The sequence below is a fragment of the Martes martes genome (genome assembly GCF_963455335.1).
Source record: "Martes martes genome assembly, chromosome: 11".
Taxonomy (NCBI): Eukaryota; Metazoa; Chordata; class Mammalia; order Carnivora; family Mustelidae; genus Martes; species Martes martes.
This window is the reverse complement of record NC_137899.1, coordinates 62,970,252-62,989,532: the sequence shown is the minus strand read 5'-3', so window position 1 is coordinate 62,989,532 and position 19,281 is coordinate 62,970,252. Positions and strand designations below refer to the sequence as shown.

General features: G+C 53.8%; 1 protein-coding gene across 1 annotated transcript in view; it reads right to left on the bottom strand.

The window, feature by feature from the left end:
- The window catches only part of MINDY4 (MINDY lysine 48 deubiquitinase 4), a 102,729-nt gene that overhangs the window by 30,991 nt on the left and 52,457 nt on the right, over positions 1-19,281 (bottom strand). The window contains exons 8-13 of the mRNA XM_080818148.1: positions 17,981-18,097; positions 16,688-16,776; positions 8,419-8,520; positions 6,788-6,851; positions 5,672-5,737; positions 384-451 (exon numbers count right to left, since the gene is read on the bottom strand). Of these exons, the coding sequence (XP_080674274.1) occupies positions 384-451; positions 5,672-5,737; positions 6,788-6,851; positions 8,419-8,520; positions 16,688-16,776; positions 17,981-18,097 (506 nt within the window). The remainder of the gene's footprint in view (positions 1-383; positions 452-5,671; positions 5,738-6,787; positions 6,852-8,418; positions 8,521-16,687; positions 16,777-17,980; positions 18,098-19,281) is intronic.

Sequence of the window (19,281 nt, the reverse complement as noted above, 5' to 3'; positions counted from 1 at the left end):
CTGGTGACATAATGCCCAGGTGACAAAAAGGGAGAAGAAGCCTAGAAAGCCCATGGAGGATGAGTGTGATGGAGAAAGTCCAGCTCTCAGGCAGCTTGGGAGGCTGCCTTTGATAAAAATGCATGTCATTGAAATCGTCTTGCTTCCAAGGCCCCTGGGCACTCGCCCACCTGTTGTCCTCAGGGCTGGCCCTGGACACAAGCATTGCAGCTTTCCAACTGCCCTGGCCTATACCGCTCCCCCACTCTGCCACTTCCTTCACCCTCTCAACCACACTCACTACACACCCACTGTGCACCAAGCGTGGCCCTGGGCTCTGCTCGGGGCAGCAGTGAACCAGACAGACAAGCCCAGCCCAGGAATTGAGGAAGGAAGACACTCACAGCTCTGTGGACCTGGACAGGATGGCAGACAGCGTGAGGAGGATGCATCCGTAGGGACCAACTTCGAACTGGGAAGAAGAGAAAGCAGTGAGCACCCACCGGGGCTGCACCCCCTTTCCTCTCACCTCCTTGGTGGGGAAGGCAGGCACATCCAGGGAGCAGCCTGAACCGGAGCCAGCTGCCGCCAGCCCGGTCCCAGAGGTTGCCAGGGTGCTCCACAGCAGGCCCCCTCACTGATGGGAAGCACACCAACCCAGGTGACAATGGGACTGGACACACACTCCATTAAGGAGCACGCCCATAATGTCCGAGTCCTGGACGCTTGTTATACAGCAGCCGGGCCAGCCTCCCTTGCCCTGCAGGTATCTTACGGGCACCGTCACACTGAAAACTGTCACAGGCTGGTGTGACAGTACTGTTAACACTGCCCTCTGCCCCAGAAGGAAACAGGCTCAGATACCGAGCACCTGGCCTGAGGTCACACCACTGGTAAGTGGTCTGCTGGGATGCCAGCAGGCTCCATTGGATTTCGAATCCCTTAGACCTGCACTGCGTTAAGAGCAGCAGAGAGCAGGTGGGGGACAGAGTCAGGGTCAGGAGGGGTGAGTGAGGGGAGCCGTGCAAGTGCAAGGATAGATCCCATCTGCCAAACATTTTTGGTATTTCGTTCATTGTGGATTTTTTGGATTAATTCTGATATGAAAATATTATTTTTGCTGATTACTGAGGATTTTGGTACCCCCTTGAATTCTGCACCCAAGGGGAGCACCTTATTCATCTCCCCCGAGTCCCAACTCTGGGTTAGAGCCCACTGCCCGGAGCCCGGCTGCCTGGGTTTCAATCTTGGTTGTGCCACTCCTAGCTAGGTGAGCACAGCGACCTTCCCTAACTTCCCTGTGCCCCAGTCTTCTCATCTGTAAAATGAGGATGATGATAATGGGCCCAACTTTCATGAGGTTGTTGTGAAGAGTCAGTGAGATAACCCCTGTAAAGCACGTAGCACAGGCCCCAACCCCCAGGGGAGCCATGGATAAAATGCCAGCTCTGCACGGCCCTTTTGTCCTGTGGGCCCAGGAGGCCACAGCCTCCTGGGATGGGCTAGGTCACTCAGGCTCCCTAGAAAAACGCCAGCCCTCCCCACTGCCATTCAGTGTCATCCCACCCTGTCCCCATCTGTGATCTGTGATGGCAGATGCTGTCTGACTAGAGTCAGTGTTCCTTATGTGTGATCAGTTTTGTTTTTTTGTGGACTTGGAACCAGACCTAAAGAAGGTTGTACTCCTGAAACAGTAGGAATGATATAATTTATCATATTTCCATTTTGCCTGGGTTGCCAGGAAGCTCCAAGCCAGACATGGTCCTCATCTGTGGTAATTATTTCAGCTCAAGCTTTTGATAAAATTATCTTTTCTTTCCTTCAAAACATAGTCATTATTTTCATACCGTAATTCGATTAGTCATTAAAAAAGAAAAATTTCTGTGTGAACTTTCATGCCAAGAGGATGCTTCCTGCTAATGCTATGCTTGTGAACAACGTGGACATAGATCTCCTTCATGGGAAGTAACTCAGGGAAGAAATAACAAGAAGCACCTAGAAAAGAGTGGGGGAGGGGCTCTGCTCTGACAGGAAAAGCATGGTGTTCTGGACACAGAGAGGGCATTCAAGCAGACTTAGGGCTTAGGGAAGAAAAGAATGTAAAGGAAGGCCTTCTGGAGGAAGTGATATCTAAACCCAAAGGACAAGAAAGAATCACAAGAGAAGGAAATGCTGTTCCAGATAAGATGAAAAGCACGTGCAAAGGCCCAGAGGCAAGAGGGGGCAGGTTTACCATGGTTGGAGCACAGAAGAGCCCTGAGGACATCATTTTTATAGAATTAACTTCTTATTTTTATAAATTTATCAATAACAGAATCTTTGGGGGGATTAAAAATGGAATAAATGAATCAACAACTATCTTAAATCAACTTCATCATTATTCTCTGATCTTAGGCCAGTCACTTCACTTCTGTTGCCCTCAGTTTCCACATTTGCACAACGAGGATGACAAATCCCATCCTTGCATTTTTCCTTGGGTTCTGCTGCACATTCTATAAGACCAAGTCTGAGGAAGTGCTCTGGTCATTGCAAAGAGTCCTGCTGATATCCTTGCCCAGGAACTGGGCCTGGGAGGACCGGCATCCTTGTCGCAGCTCTCCTGCAGACTTCCATGTTGCCTTGGGGAGTGACAGAGCTCTAGGTCTCCATTTCCCCTTCAGGAAGGCCACCTAACTGCTGCCATGGACTCGCACGTTGTCTTGGGGGAGCCACAGAACTTTCTCAGTCTGTTCCCCTCTGTCATGTGTGCTGCTGCAGGACTGCCATGAAGCAAGGAACACAGGAGCCCGCTGCATGCCCTCCGTCTGTGTAAACACAGAGGACTACTGCTACTACACAGGCCAGCACTGTCCACAGCCCTTGGGACTCTCAAGGACAGCTTCCCAGGAGCCGTGCACGAGCCCCTCCGTGTAGACTGGTTAGTGAGATGATGGAGTGAGTGGGGAGAAAGGATGCTGCTTGGGGCTACTGGACCCTGCTGAACACGACTGAATGGCACCAATATTCCATTTTGTTAAAAAAAAATTAAAATTATCTCATCAAACTCAAGCTGCCAAGACATGGGAGGCCACAGGGCAAGGTGCCTGCACTGAAAGGAGAGCTCCCCAGACAGGCAGTTGGGCTGGAAACCGCCATGAGGGTCAGGGGAAAAGTGTCTGGTACAGCTTGGGAAGAAGGGGCCATTCTCCAGCCCAGCTCAGGCCCTGGAGGGACCAAAGCCTACCCTGGAACCTCAACTGGAGGCAGGGGCGGGGGCCTCACCAGCTCGCGGGGGGCGGCCAGACATCCCGCCCAGAGGGTGAACGGTAATGAAAACATAGCAAGGAGGCTATTTATTTTGGGCAGAGATGGTTCAGTGTTCGTTTCCAGGCCTGGCACAAGGCACCCCTCTTAGGCCCAGGCCATGAAAAATGAATTCGGTGAGGGTAATGCTGAGGCAGCTCAACGGCTTCCAGCAAAAACAAAATTAGACACTGGGGGAAAACACTACCTTCCGGGGAAGGAGGGCCAAAGACTGACCACAGGCACATGGTTCCCCGCTCTGGGTCCCGAGGAATGACAGGAAGAGGGTGACCCCTCTCCCAGCCCCGGCCCCACTCTCTGAACTGCTTCCACAGTCGCTGTCTTGCTTGGGCTTCACTGAAACCCTGGGGTATGGACCAAGGGAGGAGGGAGGCCCCGTTTCTGAGATGAGGATGTAGTTTCTGAGCTTCACCGAAACCCTGGGGTATGGACCAAGGGAGGAGGGAGGCCCCGTTTCTGAGATGAAGATGTAGAAAGCCTTGATGCAGAGGCATCCCCCCAGCCGGGGCCATCCATGCATGGTGGCAGACCCTTGGAGCCTGTGAGCAATTGCCCCAGGGCTCTCCTTTGCCCCCTAGAAGCCTCCCAGGGTGCCTTCCTCCCCAAGGTGCGACCACAGGTACCCGGGGGCCTGGCCTCCTGGTCCAAACACACGCACTGAGGCCATCGGCCCTGCTCAGCTCTCAGACACATCGCTGCATTCTCACAACGCTCTGAGTGCAGGGAAGAGTAGGATCCTTCCTGCTTGTTTCGATCCCACCTGCTGCTTAATTTAGAAGACATTCTCTTCCGTGCATTTAAGTTTCTTCTTCAAAAACCTCTATTGGACAATAAAGAGCTGGAAGTATCTGCTAACTGCGCCATCTTCCGTTTCCTAGGCGAGGCAACTGAGGCCCAGTGTCGTGCCTGAGGCCCCATGGGGCTGAGTTAGAAGCCAGAGGAGGCCCCCAGGCCCCTGCTCCAAGCCGCCTACAGCTGCTTCGGGCGAGCCGCATCATTAGAGAGCCCACTGGGTTACGCCTATGAAGAACCAAAGGGAGCCAGGGATGGAGCAAGTGACAGCCAGCTGAGGCCAGGACCCCGCCCATGTCAGAGCCCCTCCCTCGCACCTCCCAGAAAGGCCAGACGGAACAGTCTGTGCCAAAAGGCAGCGTCCTAAGCTGAGGACATGGGCCTGGCTCTCGGGGCTGAATTATCCCTAGGCAATAGCTCTGGGGTAGAAAATCCGGGGTGAATAAGCGCCTTAGTGACTGCACCCTTGTCTCCCAGAGGTCTCCAAGCAGGCACCAGTGCCTTTGGGGAACAGGAGGAAAGTATTCTGACAGGAGTGTCTAGCTTGGTCCCTTATCTGGCAAGTTCTCCCACCCTCTGGGCTCACCAGCAAATCCTCCATCACCTTCTCCGGAGGCTAAAAGAGCTGGTCCCTCAGCTCAGGAGGCTGAAGGAAAGGCAGAGAAGAGGCACGGAGCATTTGCTTGCACACTGGAGAAGGGCTCAGTGCTTGGTTTCCTTCCATCCTGACACACAGACATCAGAAAATGAGACCCCTAGGGGCACCTGGGTGGCTCAGTGGATTAAGCCTCTGCCTTCAGCTCAGGTCATGATCCCAGAGTTCTGGGATCGAGCCCCGCATCGGGCTCTCTGCTCAGTGGGGAGGCTGTTTCCTTTTCTCTCTCTGCCTGCCTCTCTGCCTACTTGTGATATCTCTCTGTCAAATAAATAAAATCTTAAAAAAAAAAGAAAAGAAAAGAAAAGATGAGACCCTGTGGTTGGGGATCTCAGAGGTCATCTCTCGGTCTTGGCTCAGGCAGCACCCTGCCTCTGCACTGCGTCCCCCTCATTTCCACGTGTCCACAGCTAACCAGTCTCAAGGGGGCCTTGAATAATAATAATGGTGATCATAACATCAACAACCGAAGCTAAAATCAGTGACAACATCGAGCCTGGTGCACTAGTTCCAAGTACTGTTGTTATCAGCCCCATTTTACAGATGAGGAAACTGAGGCATAGGGGGCTAAAGAAGTTGCCCCAGGTTACAAGAGCTAGTATGTAAGGGGTGAAACCTAGATTCAAACCCAGGCAGAAGGCTCTAGAGATCATATCCTTTACCTTGGAGCCTTCAACTCCCTCCTCCACAAAGCCAGCCAGGCTACAGCCCTTCTCTGAACCCCCATGGCACTCTGTGCTGTTCAGGCCCTGGACGCGTCCCACCCCATCTCACAGCAAGCAGTGGGGGCACAGATCCCCTCAAGCAGACAGGGTGCTAGAGGACCCAATCAGTCACCCAGGGCACCAAGCAAGGTCCTGTACCCAGCAGGGTCCCCATCAAAGAAAGCAGACGACTTAACAACACACCCTGCCCCCACCCCAAATAAACCATCATCCATACCTGATGGATGCTTTGTTGGAGAAAAGTCACCAACTCCTCATAGCAGGTCAAACCATGCAGCATGAGCTGAGGAGACACAAACGCATGGCGTGAGCTGCCCAAGCCCCCAGACAGTTCCGGGTCCTGCCCTGGCTTCAGTAGCTATAAGACCCCAGGTGGGAATGTCCCTGCGGTCACAGTGGTGTCCTGGAGAATCAGGGCAATGAGGCATCCCCATGCCTGCATGCAACTTAAAAGGCGGACAGGGCCCAACTGGGGTCTCCAGGTCAAGTCCGCCCTGCCAGCTGCACCAGGCCTACGGAGCCCAGGGATGGAGGCACTGGGGAACTCAAGCTTGGCTGCACCCCTGTGGGCCAGTCACAGATATCTGAGAAGCACCTGGGGGTGCAGGGGGAATGGGGCGGGCATCCCATCTAACTGGCCACTGCCGGGCCTGCTCTGAGCCCGGCAGGCAGTGTCCTGAGTTCAGTGGGAAGCCGTGGGTCTCAGTCTCCTTTGCTTTCTCAGGCAACTCAGGAAAAAACCACTTGTAGACAAAACACCCAAGCAGGTAAGGCCCCTATTTAGGATCCCAGGGCCACATGTGCCCAAACTTAGGTCAAAGGAAACAAACCAGGTCCAACAAAAGTCCTCTGCGTAGAGGGGGCGCGTCTGTGGAAAATGTCACGGTGTCTGTATCCTCATGTCTCCCATTTCTTTCCCTTACTTGGTCATACCAGGTCTGGTTTCATGGCTGGTGCTCTCTTTCCCACTCTCTGACTCCCCCTCCACCTTCATGCACCCCCCCCCCACAACCCTGGCAAGGGTGCCGAGGAGACACAGAGGGACAGAGATGGCTGTGGTTTGGCCAGAAGGCATCAGGCATGGCCCGCTCATCTCCGTACAGTCTCCATGTGACAGGGCGCCCATCAGCCTTTTGGCCCCAAGGGCAGTTCTGGCGAGCGTCCCCCTACCCAGCGCCCGGTGCCCACCCCAATCCCAGGTGGGGGATCTGCTAGCCTGGGCTGCAGGGAGGGCTGGCCCATCCCCCGCTGAGGGAGGATTTACTTATATATGAAAGGAGACCGTCCCCAAACAAAGCCAAAGGTTGCGTGATAATTTTCCAGAAAGCCGTACTGTTTCTAAGACTCCATCTGCTTTGTATTTCCCTGTTGGACTGAACTGCTGTGTTCCCGAAGCCCTAAAAAGGAAAGGGAGATGCATGAGTCCTCTGTGTGGAAAGAAGACGTGCCCTTGAGCCAGGGGGAAACCACATGTGCCATTAACTGAGGACAAATCAAAAGGGGGCTCTGGAGGAAAGAACAGGACCAAGGGTTTCTCGTTTCTCCCCCGCTTTGAACTCACCCACTGGGGTGGGCCCAGAGGATGCCGCGAGTGGGGGTGGGAAAAGGAATGGAAAAAAGATGGCAGGAGGAGAGCTCAGGGTAACCAAACCCACGTCCTGGCACTAGCGAGCCTGCCTCTCACCCACAACCGACAGACTTCCAGACGGAGGAATGCTGACTTGCCCTTCGCTTTCAGGGCCCTGAGGAATTCCAGCCTCCAGCCTAAGCCTCCCCACCCTGACCCCATCAGCGTCTGTTTACACCATACATGCCCGGTGAGGCAGGCACGAGAAACGGGGTTTGGGTGTGGGGCCCGCGAGACCATTAGCCTGCCTCGTAGGCTGGGAGCAGCTGCTGCCTCTCTGGGGCCTTCTGTCTGCTTATCTGTCAAACAGGGGGAAATGGAATTTTTGCCCCATTTGCTTTCAGGGCTGCCATGCGGATCCTAAGGGCCGGGGTTAATGTGTAGTAACGTATTTGCTGGAACACGGGTACCGAGGACAAGCACTCCATGGGAACAGTAACAATAGTACCTAACACCAACACTTAGTATGTGCCCACATGGTCCTAAGCCCTTCACGTTTATCATTACTTACGGTTTACTTATATGGACAAATGATTTAAATGGATAGATAATATCATCATTTATTGTACATAATTTACTTATAGTGACTCATTTAATTCTCACAGTCACTCTACCAGATAATCCTTACTTATCTGGTATTTTCCAGATGAGTAAACAGATGAAGCACAGAGAGGTTGAGTCAACTGCCCAAGATCACACAGCTAATAAACAATAGCCTCTGGAGCCCCTTCTCTTAAGCACTATGCTCTACTGACCATTCTACCCTAGCAGAGTATAGTCTTTGGACCCAAAAGGCACCCCTTTTACTAAAGCTTAGCCACGGGCCTGGGATGAAGTGATGCCTCCACTCGGAAGGGCTGGACTGAAGAGCTGGCAAACCACCCACGTGGATTACATGGATGGCGTCTTCCACCTGCAGTCACATAGAGGCGGCAGGGGACATCTCTTCCTCCAAGGAACGGGGTTCCGAGCGACAAAGGGAAAGGGAGCATGCTTTGGGGACCAAGAGAGGTAGGAAGCAGAGGGTGACTGGTTCCTGAGAGGTCTGTGGTTTTCTCAGATGAGATGTGTCTCCCAAGGTTCCCCCGGGAAGAAGGCCAGGCAGACACAGCCCCCTTTCCCCAGGCAGAAAGGAAACTGGAGCTGCATGGAGGCCCCTCCAGGCCTCTCTATGTGCGGGGAGGCCTCCCTGGGCTCTTGCTTGCTGGCGTCTGGGAGGACACCAAACAAGCTGGGTGGGCAGACGATTCCAAGGGCAGGAAAGCACACAGCCAGCTTGCCGGCAGCTGGGCCACCACATGAGCGCAGCCCCATGCACAGCCCTGGGAAGCACTCACAGTGTGACCACGGCTCTTTCCCGGCCCCCGGCCCGCCACACGATGTCCGCGATGGCCAGGGCAAGGCAGTGACTCCTGCGGGCATTGGAAGGCTGCAGCTGCCTGAGGAGGAGAAGGAGAGTATGTTTATGCCTGTGGGGACACAAGCCACAAGGGATGAGGCAGCCCTGTAGCAGATGGCCTATTCTTTCCTCTGCCACGCAGAGAGGGCTCTGCAGCCCAGGGACTCCATCCAGCAGGGCCTCCTCCAATGAGAGCCAAGGAAGAGTCCTGATGGAGAGGCCCTGGGTGGGGCTGGAGGAGAAGCAGGTCAAGGAACTGGCCCGGGGGGAGCAGAGGGGATCCTGGAGGCTTGGCAGGGCCGTAAGCTCTGACGGAGCCCAGGAGGCCATGCTGAATGTGCTCGGGAGCTCCTGCCACCCCAAGGAAAGTGAGCCATCCCAGCCAGATGTCTGCTACTGCCCTGACCCAGCCTTGGCCACTCTCAGCATCCCGGCCCCTGGAGACAGCGGCTGGACAAGCAGGTGCCCTTAACTCCCACCAGCCACAGGAAATGATGGAAAAGCACCCTGCCTTGCTGGTTACTTAGATATAGGTTGTGGGATGTGGGAGAGGGAGGATCCAGGGTGATCTCTGGGGGTTTAGTGGGTGCAGAGTGGGGCCGCCCACTGAAATGAGGAATACAGAGCAGAAAGGAGAACTGGGGGAGCAACTGGAGGTGCAGGTGGGACGCTCTAGATGAAGCTACCTGACACATGGAAAGCCCAGGAGAGCATCGGGGCTGAGGACAGAGTTATGCCCCACCAGCATGTGAGGAACCCTTGGCCATTTGGGGGGTTGAGATTTCCCAGACAGAGGTTGAGGAAGGGCAGAGGTGGCAGCCAAGGATGAAACCCCATAGGACTGGTATACCAGGGACACAGAGGAAGGCAGGAAGGGGCATGGCAGTAGGGAGATGGTGCTATTACATAATCCTAGGAGCAAATGAGCTTTGAGCAAAACAGGCAGTCAGCAATGTCAAAAACAGCAGAGAGAGATGCCTTATGATAAAAATGATAACACAGAATCCCTGGTGCATGAAATGAGCAACAGGCTAGAACTGGCAACAGCCTGATAGAGATGCTCCCTTCAGTTTCACCTTTCCAGGGCTCCGAAAGCTGTAGTTCTTGTCCACCGCTGGAGTCTGAATTTTGTCTAAGTTCTTAGGAAAATTAAACTCTTACAAAAGCAGTCTGAGTGTTAGTATCTTACTAACCATGATGCCATGATGAAGACCCTGCTGGGGCTCAAAGAAATACACGGCAGGGTGGGGGGCAAGGGGTGGAGGTGGGGGGTTTATGTTTTCAGTGGCCCACTAACACCTGAGCTCCATGCTGAGCTGTTCAGGGGAGAAAGAAAACTGGAGAAATGGGGACCAGGAGACCAGGGACACAGGTCATTCCCCAGTGCCTGAGACACGCAGCCAGTGGTCTGTATCCAGGCTGATCAGTGCCCTTAAAATGGGAGGCAAATGGCAGAGCCATCCCTCGGTTTCCCCTTCCATAAACTGGAGACAACACTAGTACCACCCCCATAGCATTGGGAGCTTTAAACGAGGTGATGTGTGTATGGGCTATGGTCACAGGATGAATGATCAATAATGGATACCTATCACTATTGTTTTTATGGAAACATCACGTCCCCACAATGGCTGTGGTGACAGGAAGGTGAACTCCAACCATCTGGTGTGAAAGTGACAGCAAGCCCCTGACACCAGGCCATCCTTCAAACCTAATGAGACAAACAGCAAGTCCTCAACCACTTGAAAAATGAAATGGCAGCCTGCCTGCTACTTGTGCAGCTTCTGGAAGCCCGCCATGCTCCCTGAGGAAATGGTTACCACACCATCACTGAACGGGGCAGCCTGGGCTGTGGGGAGATCACTGGTCAGGGTCACCATCAACTATGAAAACAAAGGTGAGGAAATGTTGTGCTGGGTTTCCGGAGAGGTGATGCCAAGGACAGAGAGGGGCCTGCAAAGCAGGGCTTGTCAGACAAAGGAGAAAGGATTGGACATTTATCCCCTTGGATTTAGAACCTATGAAAGTTGACTTCATCATCCCCACAGCTCCTGTTTCCTGCCCTGCCCCCACCCAGGTGACCGTCACATCCTGTCAAACACATCTCTTTGCCCATCCCCTTCCTGCCCCCTGCCTGGGACCGGTGTGCCCTGCTCGCCAGCTGAGTTATTTCAGCCAGGGCCTGACCAGCATTTCTGCTCCGTCTTGTCCCTGTGGGCTCTTCCTACAACACAGGGGTGACCAGGGTACTCCCCAGTTAGAACCCTTGCCATGGCCAGGAGTTGTGCAAACTTGTGTCTGGACTGTAACCTCTGCCTAGAACATCTATGCTGGGAAACCTGCAGACATGGACCTAAGAGGTCATCTTTCATACAGCCACTGTGTTCTACGCTAAGCAAGTCATGTGTCTGACTGAAATCTTCTCAGTGTAGCCACAAATAATATCTGAAAAGCTGATGTATACTGAGTACCTATCATGGGCCAGGCACTGTTAGAAATACTTCACATGTATTATTTTGTTAGCCATTAAAGCTACCCTAGAAAGGCGCAGTATTGTTGCTTTTAAATGGGGAAACTGAGGCACAGAGCCTAAGAGATTCACCCAAGGTCACACAGTAAAGTTAGAAAAATTAAAACAGCATTGAAGGAGGAAGGAGGACTTAGGGAACTGGAACCAACTGTCTGGAGCTCTTGGCTGTAGCACCCAGCAACCCTCTGTCTTCAAGCCCGTCTCTTGGGTGCCGTCCAACACTATTAAGAGACCTGGCTCTTCCGTCTGGCCCGTGTCTTTCTGATCTCACAGACTGGTTAGAGACCCTCTGAACCTCTGCATTTCTACACATAGTCCTCATTCTTTTCACTGGCTTCCATTTAGAAAAACTTCCAGTGTCTCCATCCTTCCCTGGGCCCCAGTTTGCCATCTTTCTGGAAGACACAATGGAAAAGTGCAGCAGTCGGGGCTGTGTTTGGTTCCTGGTTCCCAGGCCTCGGGGAAGCCTCTTGCCCTCACTGGCCTTCGCCTTCCCACACAGATGTGGACACTGGCCCACGTGCCCCCAAGCATCATTCCAGCACTGCCCTTTCTGCCATTTCACTGACCGCAGGGTAGACAGGGCTGTCCTTGCAGACGACAAGAGGGAGGGGGCACTGTGGTGAGTCACCCGAGTCCAGCCTCGCCAACGACCTCCCTGCTTTCACCTACAAAACCTCAATGACAAGGGTGGCTCCTGTGTTGGCTTCATCGCAGGTGAGGGGACAACGTCCTTGTCTGTGGCTCTTCTAGGCCTGCAGGGGAGTAAGACTCGTTGTCTCTTCCCAAAGCCGCCAGCACAACCCCTCCTCATGGGGAAAAACACGGAGTCCTGACGCCTGGCTCTGTCCTCCCTGATGGAGGAGAGGCCAGCTGCCGGCCTGACGGAGTGGGTCCTGATGAAGCCAGACAGGCCCACAGAAAAAAACACCATCCCTGCCAAGAGGCCTTTATTTCGGCATGACTTCCCCGGAGGGCGAAGTCAATCCCCCACGCTGCTTTCACGGAATCGCTCCCCATCGGTGGTGGGCGGAAGGCATGAGGAGGGGCCCCACCGCCAGCCCCAGCGTGGGAAAGCCCACAAGTCCTTCAGGGGTCCCCGTGGGGCCCAGAGTTGGGCAGCAGCAGATGCTGTGTGGTGTGGGGGGCCAGGCCACTGTGGTGTTCCTGAAGAGGAAAGGGGAGTCACCTGACTTTTTTTTTTTTTTTGAATTGGGTCATTTCTGAAATCCTGGAATTTCAGAGTCAAAAGGAAGTACTAAAGCCTCGAACCCAGCTCAGCACACAGTTCCCAGGCAGAAACGTCAACGGCCCACCCACCAGTATTCAAATTGTATGAATAAATCAATGGGCACGAAGAGGGGCTCCTACGGAGCTGTCACCCTTTGCTCACAAGAGCTGTTTGCTGTATTACTCTTCGTACTTCTGTATGGAGTTCTTCCAAATTAGGGGAAGGCCGGCAGCAGGGCGGGTGGTGGTGGTTGTGCCCAGAAGGCCTCTGTAAAACACAGAGCCACACCTTGGTCACTGAGAGTCTGTCTGGGGATTCGGCACTCGGGTATTCCAGACACACGCCAGCAGCCTCGTGGGCCCAGGCCCTCCTGACCTCTCTGGCTCTCCTGTTGCTCAGAGTCTCCTCTGGGGCACAGCTGAATGGGAGGGCAGACAGAGCTCCACTGCAGATGCCAGGAGTGACCCCGAGTGAGCACCATGCCTCTCTGAGCCTCGGTTTCCCCACATGGTCCCACCCGCTTGCACAGCCCTTGATGACTTATGAAGGACTGTGTCTGCATTTCCTTGTTGAGTCTAACTTAGGCAAGACAGAGATTCACCAGTGGAGAAGGTGAGGCCCAGCAGCCCAGGTCTCCAGACCCAGCACTGCAAGGCCTCACCACCACCAAGCAGCAACCCAGACTCAGCGCTCCCTCCCTCCTCTGCTACCAGCCCTAGGCAACAGCCCCTTGCTCCCCTGGGCTTTTGTTTGACCCAAGTCCTAGCTTGAAGCCAGAAGAAGTCTCTCCTCCCAGCCCCAATTGCCTTCCAACCCCTGAGGCAGGCTGTAACCTCAGCAAACCCAGCCCCATGGCAGGGGAAGTGGGAGAAAGAAACACAGGACTCTCTCTCTCTGTGTGTGTGTGTGTGTGTGTGTGTGTGTGTGTAGGCATCTGGTGTCCCTTGCCTGTAGCCCATCACCACTGAGACCTCCCCCAGCTTATCCCCCTCTGAGCTACCTCTTCCCTAGCCCCTGCTAGAGCCCCAGTGGATGGAAGCAAAAAGCCTGCCCACTCAGCCTGTGTGGAGATGAGCCCTGGTAGAGAGGGGCAGGACTTACAAGGATCACCCATAGTTGTGGGGTTCCCAAGAAAACTGAGGTAACTCTTCTGCAGCATGACTCCTTCCATGCTTCCAGGAGGAGGGGGTCCTGGCCAGCAGGCTAAGTTCCCTGTTTACTCCACACAGACCTCTATTGGCTGAACCAGGCAGCAAGACTTGGGCTCCTTCCCACCTGGTACACCCCTACACATACCCCCCCAAGCAGCTCCTTCTTCCCCCTTCTCCCTCTGCCTACCCACCACTGCCCCTAGGACCCAGCTCAGACCCAGCAGCCAGCCACCAAGGGCCTTCGATCTAGGTTGGTCCTGACTTGTCTCTCAGAGTCCCAGCTAATGGGCAGCCCATGGGAGCCAAGGCTGCATTCCCTCACCCTCCTTCCCAGCAAAGACCTGATGGAACTCTCCATCTAGTCGGTGCTTAAATAGACATCTGTCAGTGTAAACTGGGGCCTGAGGCCACACTTGGCCAGTGGCTGGCTCGCAGATGGTGGGAGGTGGAGAGGACCTCACTTCCCACTGCTGACTGCTGACCCGGTGTTCTTTCTACCCAGGGCCTGAGCTGCACCCCCAACCTGGGTGGCTTTCTGCCATCCAAGTCCTCGCTCCCCTCTCTGGTGTGGAGAGCAGAGCACTCCCCGGAGAATGTACCTGTGGATCCAGAGGCTGGAACATCCCCTCAGTCGTGTGTAGGGTGGGTGACAAGAATCAAGCCTGCCTTGTGTGTGCCCCAGGCAGAAACAGCCCTTCCTGGAACCAACTTAAACACCCCATCCCAACCATTGGGAAACAATCCACAACTTCCCCCCAAATACAAAGACCAAGTTCAGAAGCAGCTCTGAATGAGAAGAGGGCTGAAATGAATTTTGAGACTTCTCCCCCGAGGGCCAAGGCCAAGGCTTGACCCAAGCAGCTGGTAAGGCCCCGAGGCCCCTCTGGCAGCAGGGCCCTGACCCATCGGCCACCCCCAGGTCTCATCCTGCCCCCTCAAACCCGGCCCCAGCCACCCCAGGCAGCTCTCCGCTCTCCTCCCCACCCTGCTTTCACTGCCCTCGGGCCTCTATCTGCACATGCTGTTCTCCTTACTGGAACACCATTCCCTCCCCTCCCTGTGAGTCTGGATAACTCATGCATTTGTGTATGCGTTCATTCAACAAAAATTCCGAGGGCCTCTTCTGTGGCCTAGGCCCTGGGCTAGATGCCAGGGTCAGGCTGTGAACCAGGCAGCCCAGGAAGGCCCCTGTTCTCATGGGGCTGGTGTTCCCAGGGGGTGGGGCAGTGGGGGTGTGACCATGGACAGGTAATGATGTCAGGGAATAAGGGCACCAAGGGGAGGCCTGGGAGCAGGCCTGGGGTTCGTTTCCACTAGAGAAGGCCTCCCTGACTTCAAGGTCTCTGTGCGGTGAGGAGCCCTGGAAGAAGTCTGAGGGGTGTGCTGGGAGGGGGAAACGGAGGGAGGAACGAGCATGTATGTGAAACCAATTGGGAGCCCTGATGATCTCCAGACCTCAGTGGAATCCAAATATCACCCCTCCAATTGGCCTGCCTCCCCGCCTTCAGGTCTGGGGGAGCGCTGAGCATCTGGCATAACCCCTAGAGACTCCTATTTGCCTGGCTCCCATGCTCAATTGTAGCTGCCGTGAAGGCAAGGCCACAGCTATCCTCTGGAGCCCTGTATTCCCTCCCAGCACCTGCCAAGCCCTCCCGGCATGCTTCTATCCAGAGCAAGTAAGGCACAAGGGCAGGTGCACGTACACTCAGGGACAGTCCCTGCACCCTCTGAGGGCAGCCAGAGGTCCCTCATTTAGCAAGTTCCACTCAGTTAGGAGCATTACAGAACATCAGGCACAGTGCTGCCTCTCCAGGAGAATCGACAGCGGGGTCTCTGCCCGCACTGTGGGCAGCACTTGGCTGGCTGGCCTTTCAGAGGCCCTGCACGGACAGGAGCAGTTATGTTTGGACTGGAAGGGGGTGGGCAGGTATGGAAGAGAACAAGGATGAGGTGAGGTCCTGCTGTGGAAATGTTAGGTCACTCTGCTCTGGTTATAGCTGGGTATACTGGTAATTAGCATCTTTGAGCTTGAGACAAAACACCTTGATGATTACTTTGTAATTAGTTGTATTATTAGAGAAATTCTAAAATGCCAAGCATGAAAAGCTACCTAAGGCGAAATCCTCTAAGCTGGTAAAAGATGTTTTATTTGTCCTGAGCTTGGCAGGATAGCTGGGTATCCAGCATCCCTCCTAGGAATCTGAACATGGACAAATGGGGAATGGGCCTTGTTGCCTTAGAACACCTAAGCTTTCTTTTTCTTTTTCTTTTCTTTTCTTTTTTTTTTTTTTTTTTTAAGGCACTGAAATGCCTACATCAAAGAACAAGTCCCTTTCATTAAAATTCAGGAACTGGCAAAGCTCAGCTGTGATTTTAGAATCTGTTTAATCACAACTTTTGGGAGGAGAATGGAGGTCTTCACTAGGCAGGAGGACTCTTCTGGGGTGCTAGAAACATTTCTCTTTCTTGATCTGGCCGACAGGTTGAGGGGTGCAGGATTTTATAATAACTCATTGAGCAGAACACACAGGAGTCGTGTACTTTTCTGAGACGTGTACTTTTCTGTGTGCATATTATTTTTCAACTAAGAAAGAGAAAGAGAGAAAAGAACCCATGCCAGTTCTGTAGCTCTGGGGGTAGGTGAGCACAAGCTAGTCACTGGGCACACAGGGAGATGAAGGAAGACCGTCCTCAAACTGGCCATCCAGCCCCCGCCCTGGCCAGCACCTGGCCGATCCTTCTATCTTAGCCCCAGCCACAGTCCCTCAACCGCACAGAGCATTCTGCCTGCATGGAGATGTTCCAGAAAAGTCTGCGGAGTGAGTGAGAAGGAGAAGGAGGTGCCCATGTGCAAACACTTAATGTGTGAGGTGGAAAACAAATGGCCGAAGGGAGTGGAAGCAATGCACTGTGGGGCCGGCTGGAATGTGTGGTCGTGGCTGTTGGCAGAGGTGAGGTAACATGGGGAGGGAGGGGAGACCTGGCCTCAGTCGAAGGGTCAACGGGTTGATGTGGGTGTGGATGGGACTTGGGCAGCTGCTGCGCTCAAACGCTGAGGAGGGGGCAGCCTTAGTTTCGATGCCATTCCCGCGGCTACTGGCATGTAGAACGGGACTCAGAGACAAATGCACGCAGGTCATTTAAACGGGGCAGCGCTGGCCCTGTGAGCCAGTCCGTATTTCCCTTTCCAGAAGACAGGAAGTATCAGGGAACACACACGCTTCCTTGCTTGTTTTTTCTGGACACTGAGGAGAAGCCTTGGGAAAGGAAGATATTTCCAGAATGAGCGCTGACTTACCGAACGCAGTCAGCTTCACTATCTCCTTCAAACAGGAGTTTTTGTAGGACACAGCCTTGGACAGCTGCCAGAACACCACAGGGACCCCCCTGCAAAGAAGGACACACGTTAGTGCCAGTGAGGACCGACCCAAGGCCAAGTTGTCTATTCCTCCAGAACTAGCCTCTGGCCACAGGTTAAGACACAGGGCCACCAAGCCACTGCCTCTCAAATGCAGGCTTTTGATGTGCCGAGTCCTTCTGAGGCTGCTCACAGAGAAGGGCTGACAAAGGCCCGGGTATCTAGCACCAGAGGAAGGAGCAAGTTCGCATGTCTCACGGGAGGAAAGCAGGCCTCCACCACCAGTCGGCTGTAAAACCAAGTACGTCACCATAGGTCCCCAGTCATTCAAGGAAATGCTTCCAAGTCCACTGGCTGAGGGTGTCAATGGTTTACTCAGCCTTCAAGACCCATCCTAAAGGCCTCTTCCACCAGGAAGCCTTCCCTGACATCTCAAAAGCCCCTTCAACAGCTCCTGCTCATGGGAGCAATCTTTGCCCAGCTGTGGCCTGCCTCAGCACCCATTAGGTATATCTTTGTCCCCCGGGCCCCCACGTTAGAGGAAGAAGTCTCCTTGAGGGGTTCACCCCGTTCAACAAGTACAAGGATTATCAGAGTAGCAGGCATGGGTACCCTTGAACTGGGGGTGGAAGAAGATGTGCTGAGCTTGGCCACACTAGGGACAGAGGCTAACATAACGGTCTTGGGGTTCTTCCGCAGGCAGTGAGGGCCAAGGGGAGACTCCTGGGGCTTGAGTAAGGGAACCCCATTGGGCTGCTGGATTTAGAGTATCTTCTGGGCCTTAAAGTGTATGACTCAGGAAATGTGTACACACCGTGCCCAAACCCTGCCCTCATGCACCTACATTTCCCCGTCTTGGAACACACCTCCTCCTCGCGCACTTCTCAAAGCCTTCCCTTTATTTGTGATGCCTCCTGCCTCAAGTGGCCTCTCTCCAGTCCTACCTGTAAAACCACTTCCCAGGACTCTGCCTGAGGACCCCCTCTGAGGCCCCCAACTAAACACAGGGCCTCCTTCTGCCCCTCTCAGAGAGGATTCTGGACACTGAGGAGAAGCCTTAGTAGGGGACGGGTCACATTCCCCAGCTCTTGCTCTGCCAGCTCCAGGCCTGGGCGAGCACGCGGCAAACATGGGGCTGGTCAGCACGGGCTAGCTCAGCGAACTGCAGGACACCTGGCCCTCCCTGCGGCAGGCCCCGCAGCAACGTCCCTGGGGAACCTAGAAGCGACCTGCCTTGTTCTGCACGATGCCATATCTTAATGAGGCTTTGTCACTAAAGGAAAAACTCTGAAGTTTCCATTCCTCGTTGAAACAGCAAAAGCTGGAGCCAAACAGAAGGGCCTTTATGTCCTGTCAAAAGAAGAGAGAGTTTCATTAGACGTCTTAAAGGCAAACAGTAATGCGCCACCCAGTGTCCGGACTCCCTCAGGAGCTGCTCCCGCGTTCTAGCTGAGCAGCCCGTTTTCCAGCAGGCTCATCGATTTTTCTTTTCATTTTGCAGACTCATTCTTCTAGTATTTGCGAAGAGAAAAACGTGACCCTGAGGGTCTTACCTCTGAAACATCCATAAACCAAAGGCTTTGGAGGCTTTGGCCCAAGGCCCAAGGCTTTGCAGGCTCCTTAGAGGAAACCTGAAACCTAAAACTGTAGTTTCAGAAGGGACCTTGGAGGTCCTCGGCTGTGCACTACAATCACCTGTAAGGGCGTAACAATCCTGAGGTTCAGGCCACATGCCAGCCCAGCTAGATTAGAACCCCTCAGTGGCAGATCCCAGGGGCTGTAATTTTAAAAGCTCTCCAGGCGATACCAATGTGCAGCTACGTTGGAAAACTGGTGCCGTGAGGCAGGCTTAGCAACCTATAACCCACGGGCCAAATTTGGCCCCCAATGTGTTTTGTAAGTAAAGTTTTTTTTTTTCCTTCTTTTTTTTTAAATTTTTTTAATTTTTTTTAAAGATTTTATTTATTCATTTGTCAGAGAGAGTGAGCACAGGCAGACAGAGAGGCAGGCAGAGGCAGAGGGAGAAGCAGGCTCCCCTCTGAGCAAGGAGCCCGATGTGGGACTCAATCCCAAGACCCTGGGATCATGACCTGAGCCGAAGGCAGCTGCTTAACCAACTGAGCCACCCAGGCGTCCCTGTAAGTAAAGTTTTATTGAAACATAACAACACTCATTGGCTTATATTTTCTCTGTGTTGGCTTTCACATTGCAATGGCAGAGCTGAGCGGTTGCAACAGAGAGCCAAAAACAGACGATGTGGCCCTTTATAGAAAGTTTGCCAGTCCCTGCTCTAGTACCATCCCTTAGTTCATGTAAGAATCTCCCCTATGCCATCACCCACAAGTGGTCTCCCGTGAACTCAGCTTGAACCCCAACTATCCAGTGAAGGGGGCGTTCCCACTGCCTCTCGAGGCAGCACCTCCATCTCTTCACAGCTCTGTCTTCTCTAAGCTTCCGGCTGATACTGATCTCACTGTTCATATCTCATAAGCCCAAGCCCCACTTTCCAGAGCCCCAGAAAGTGCCAACCACTC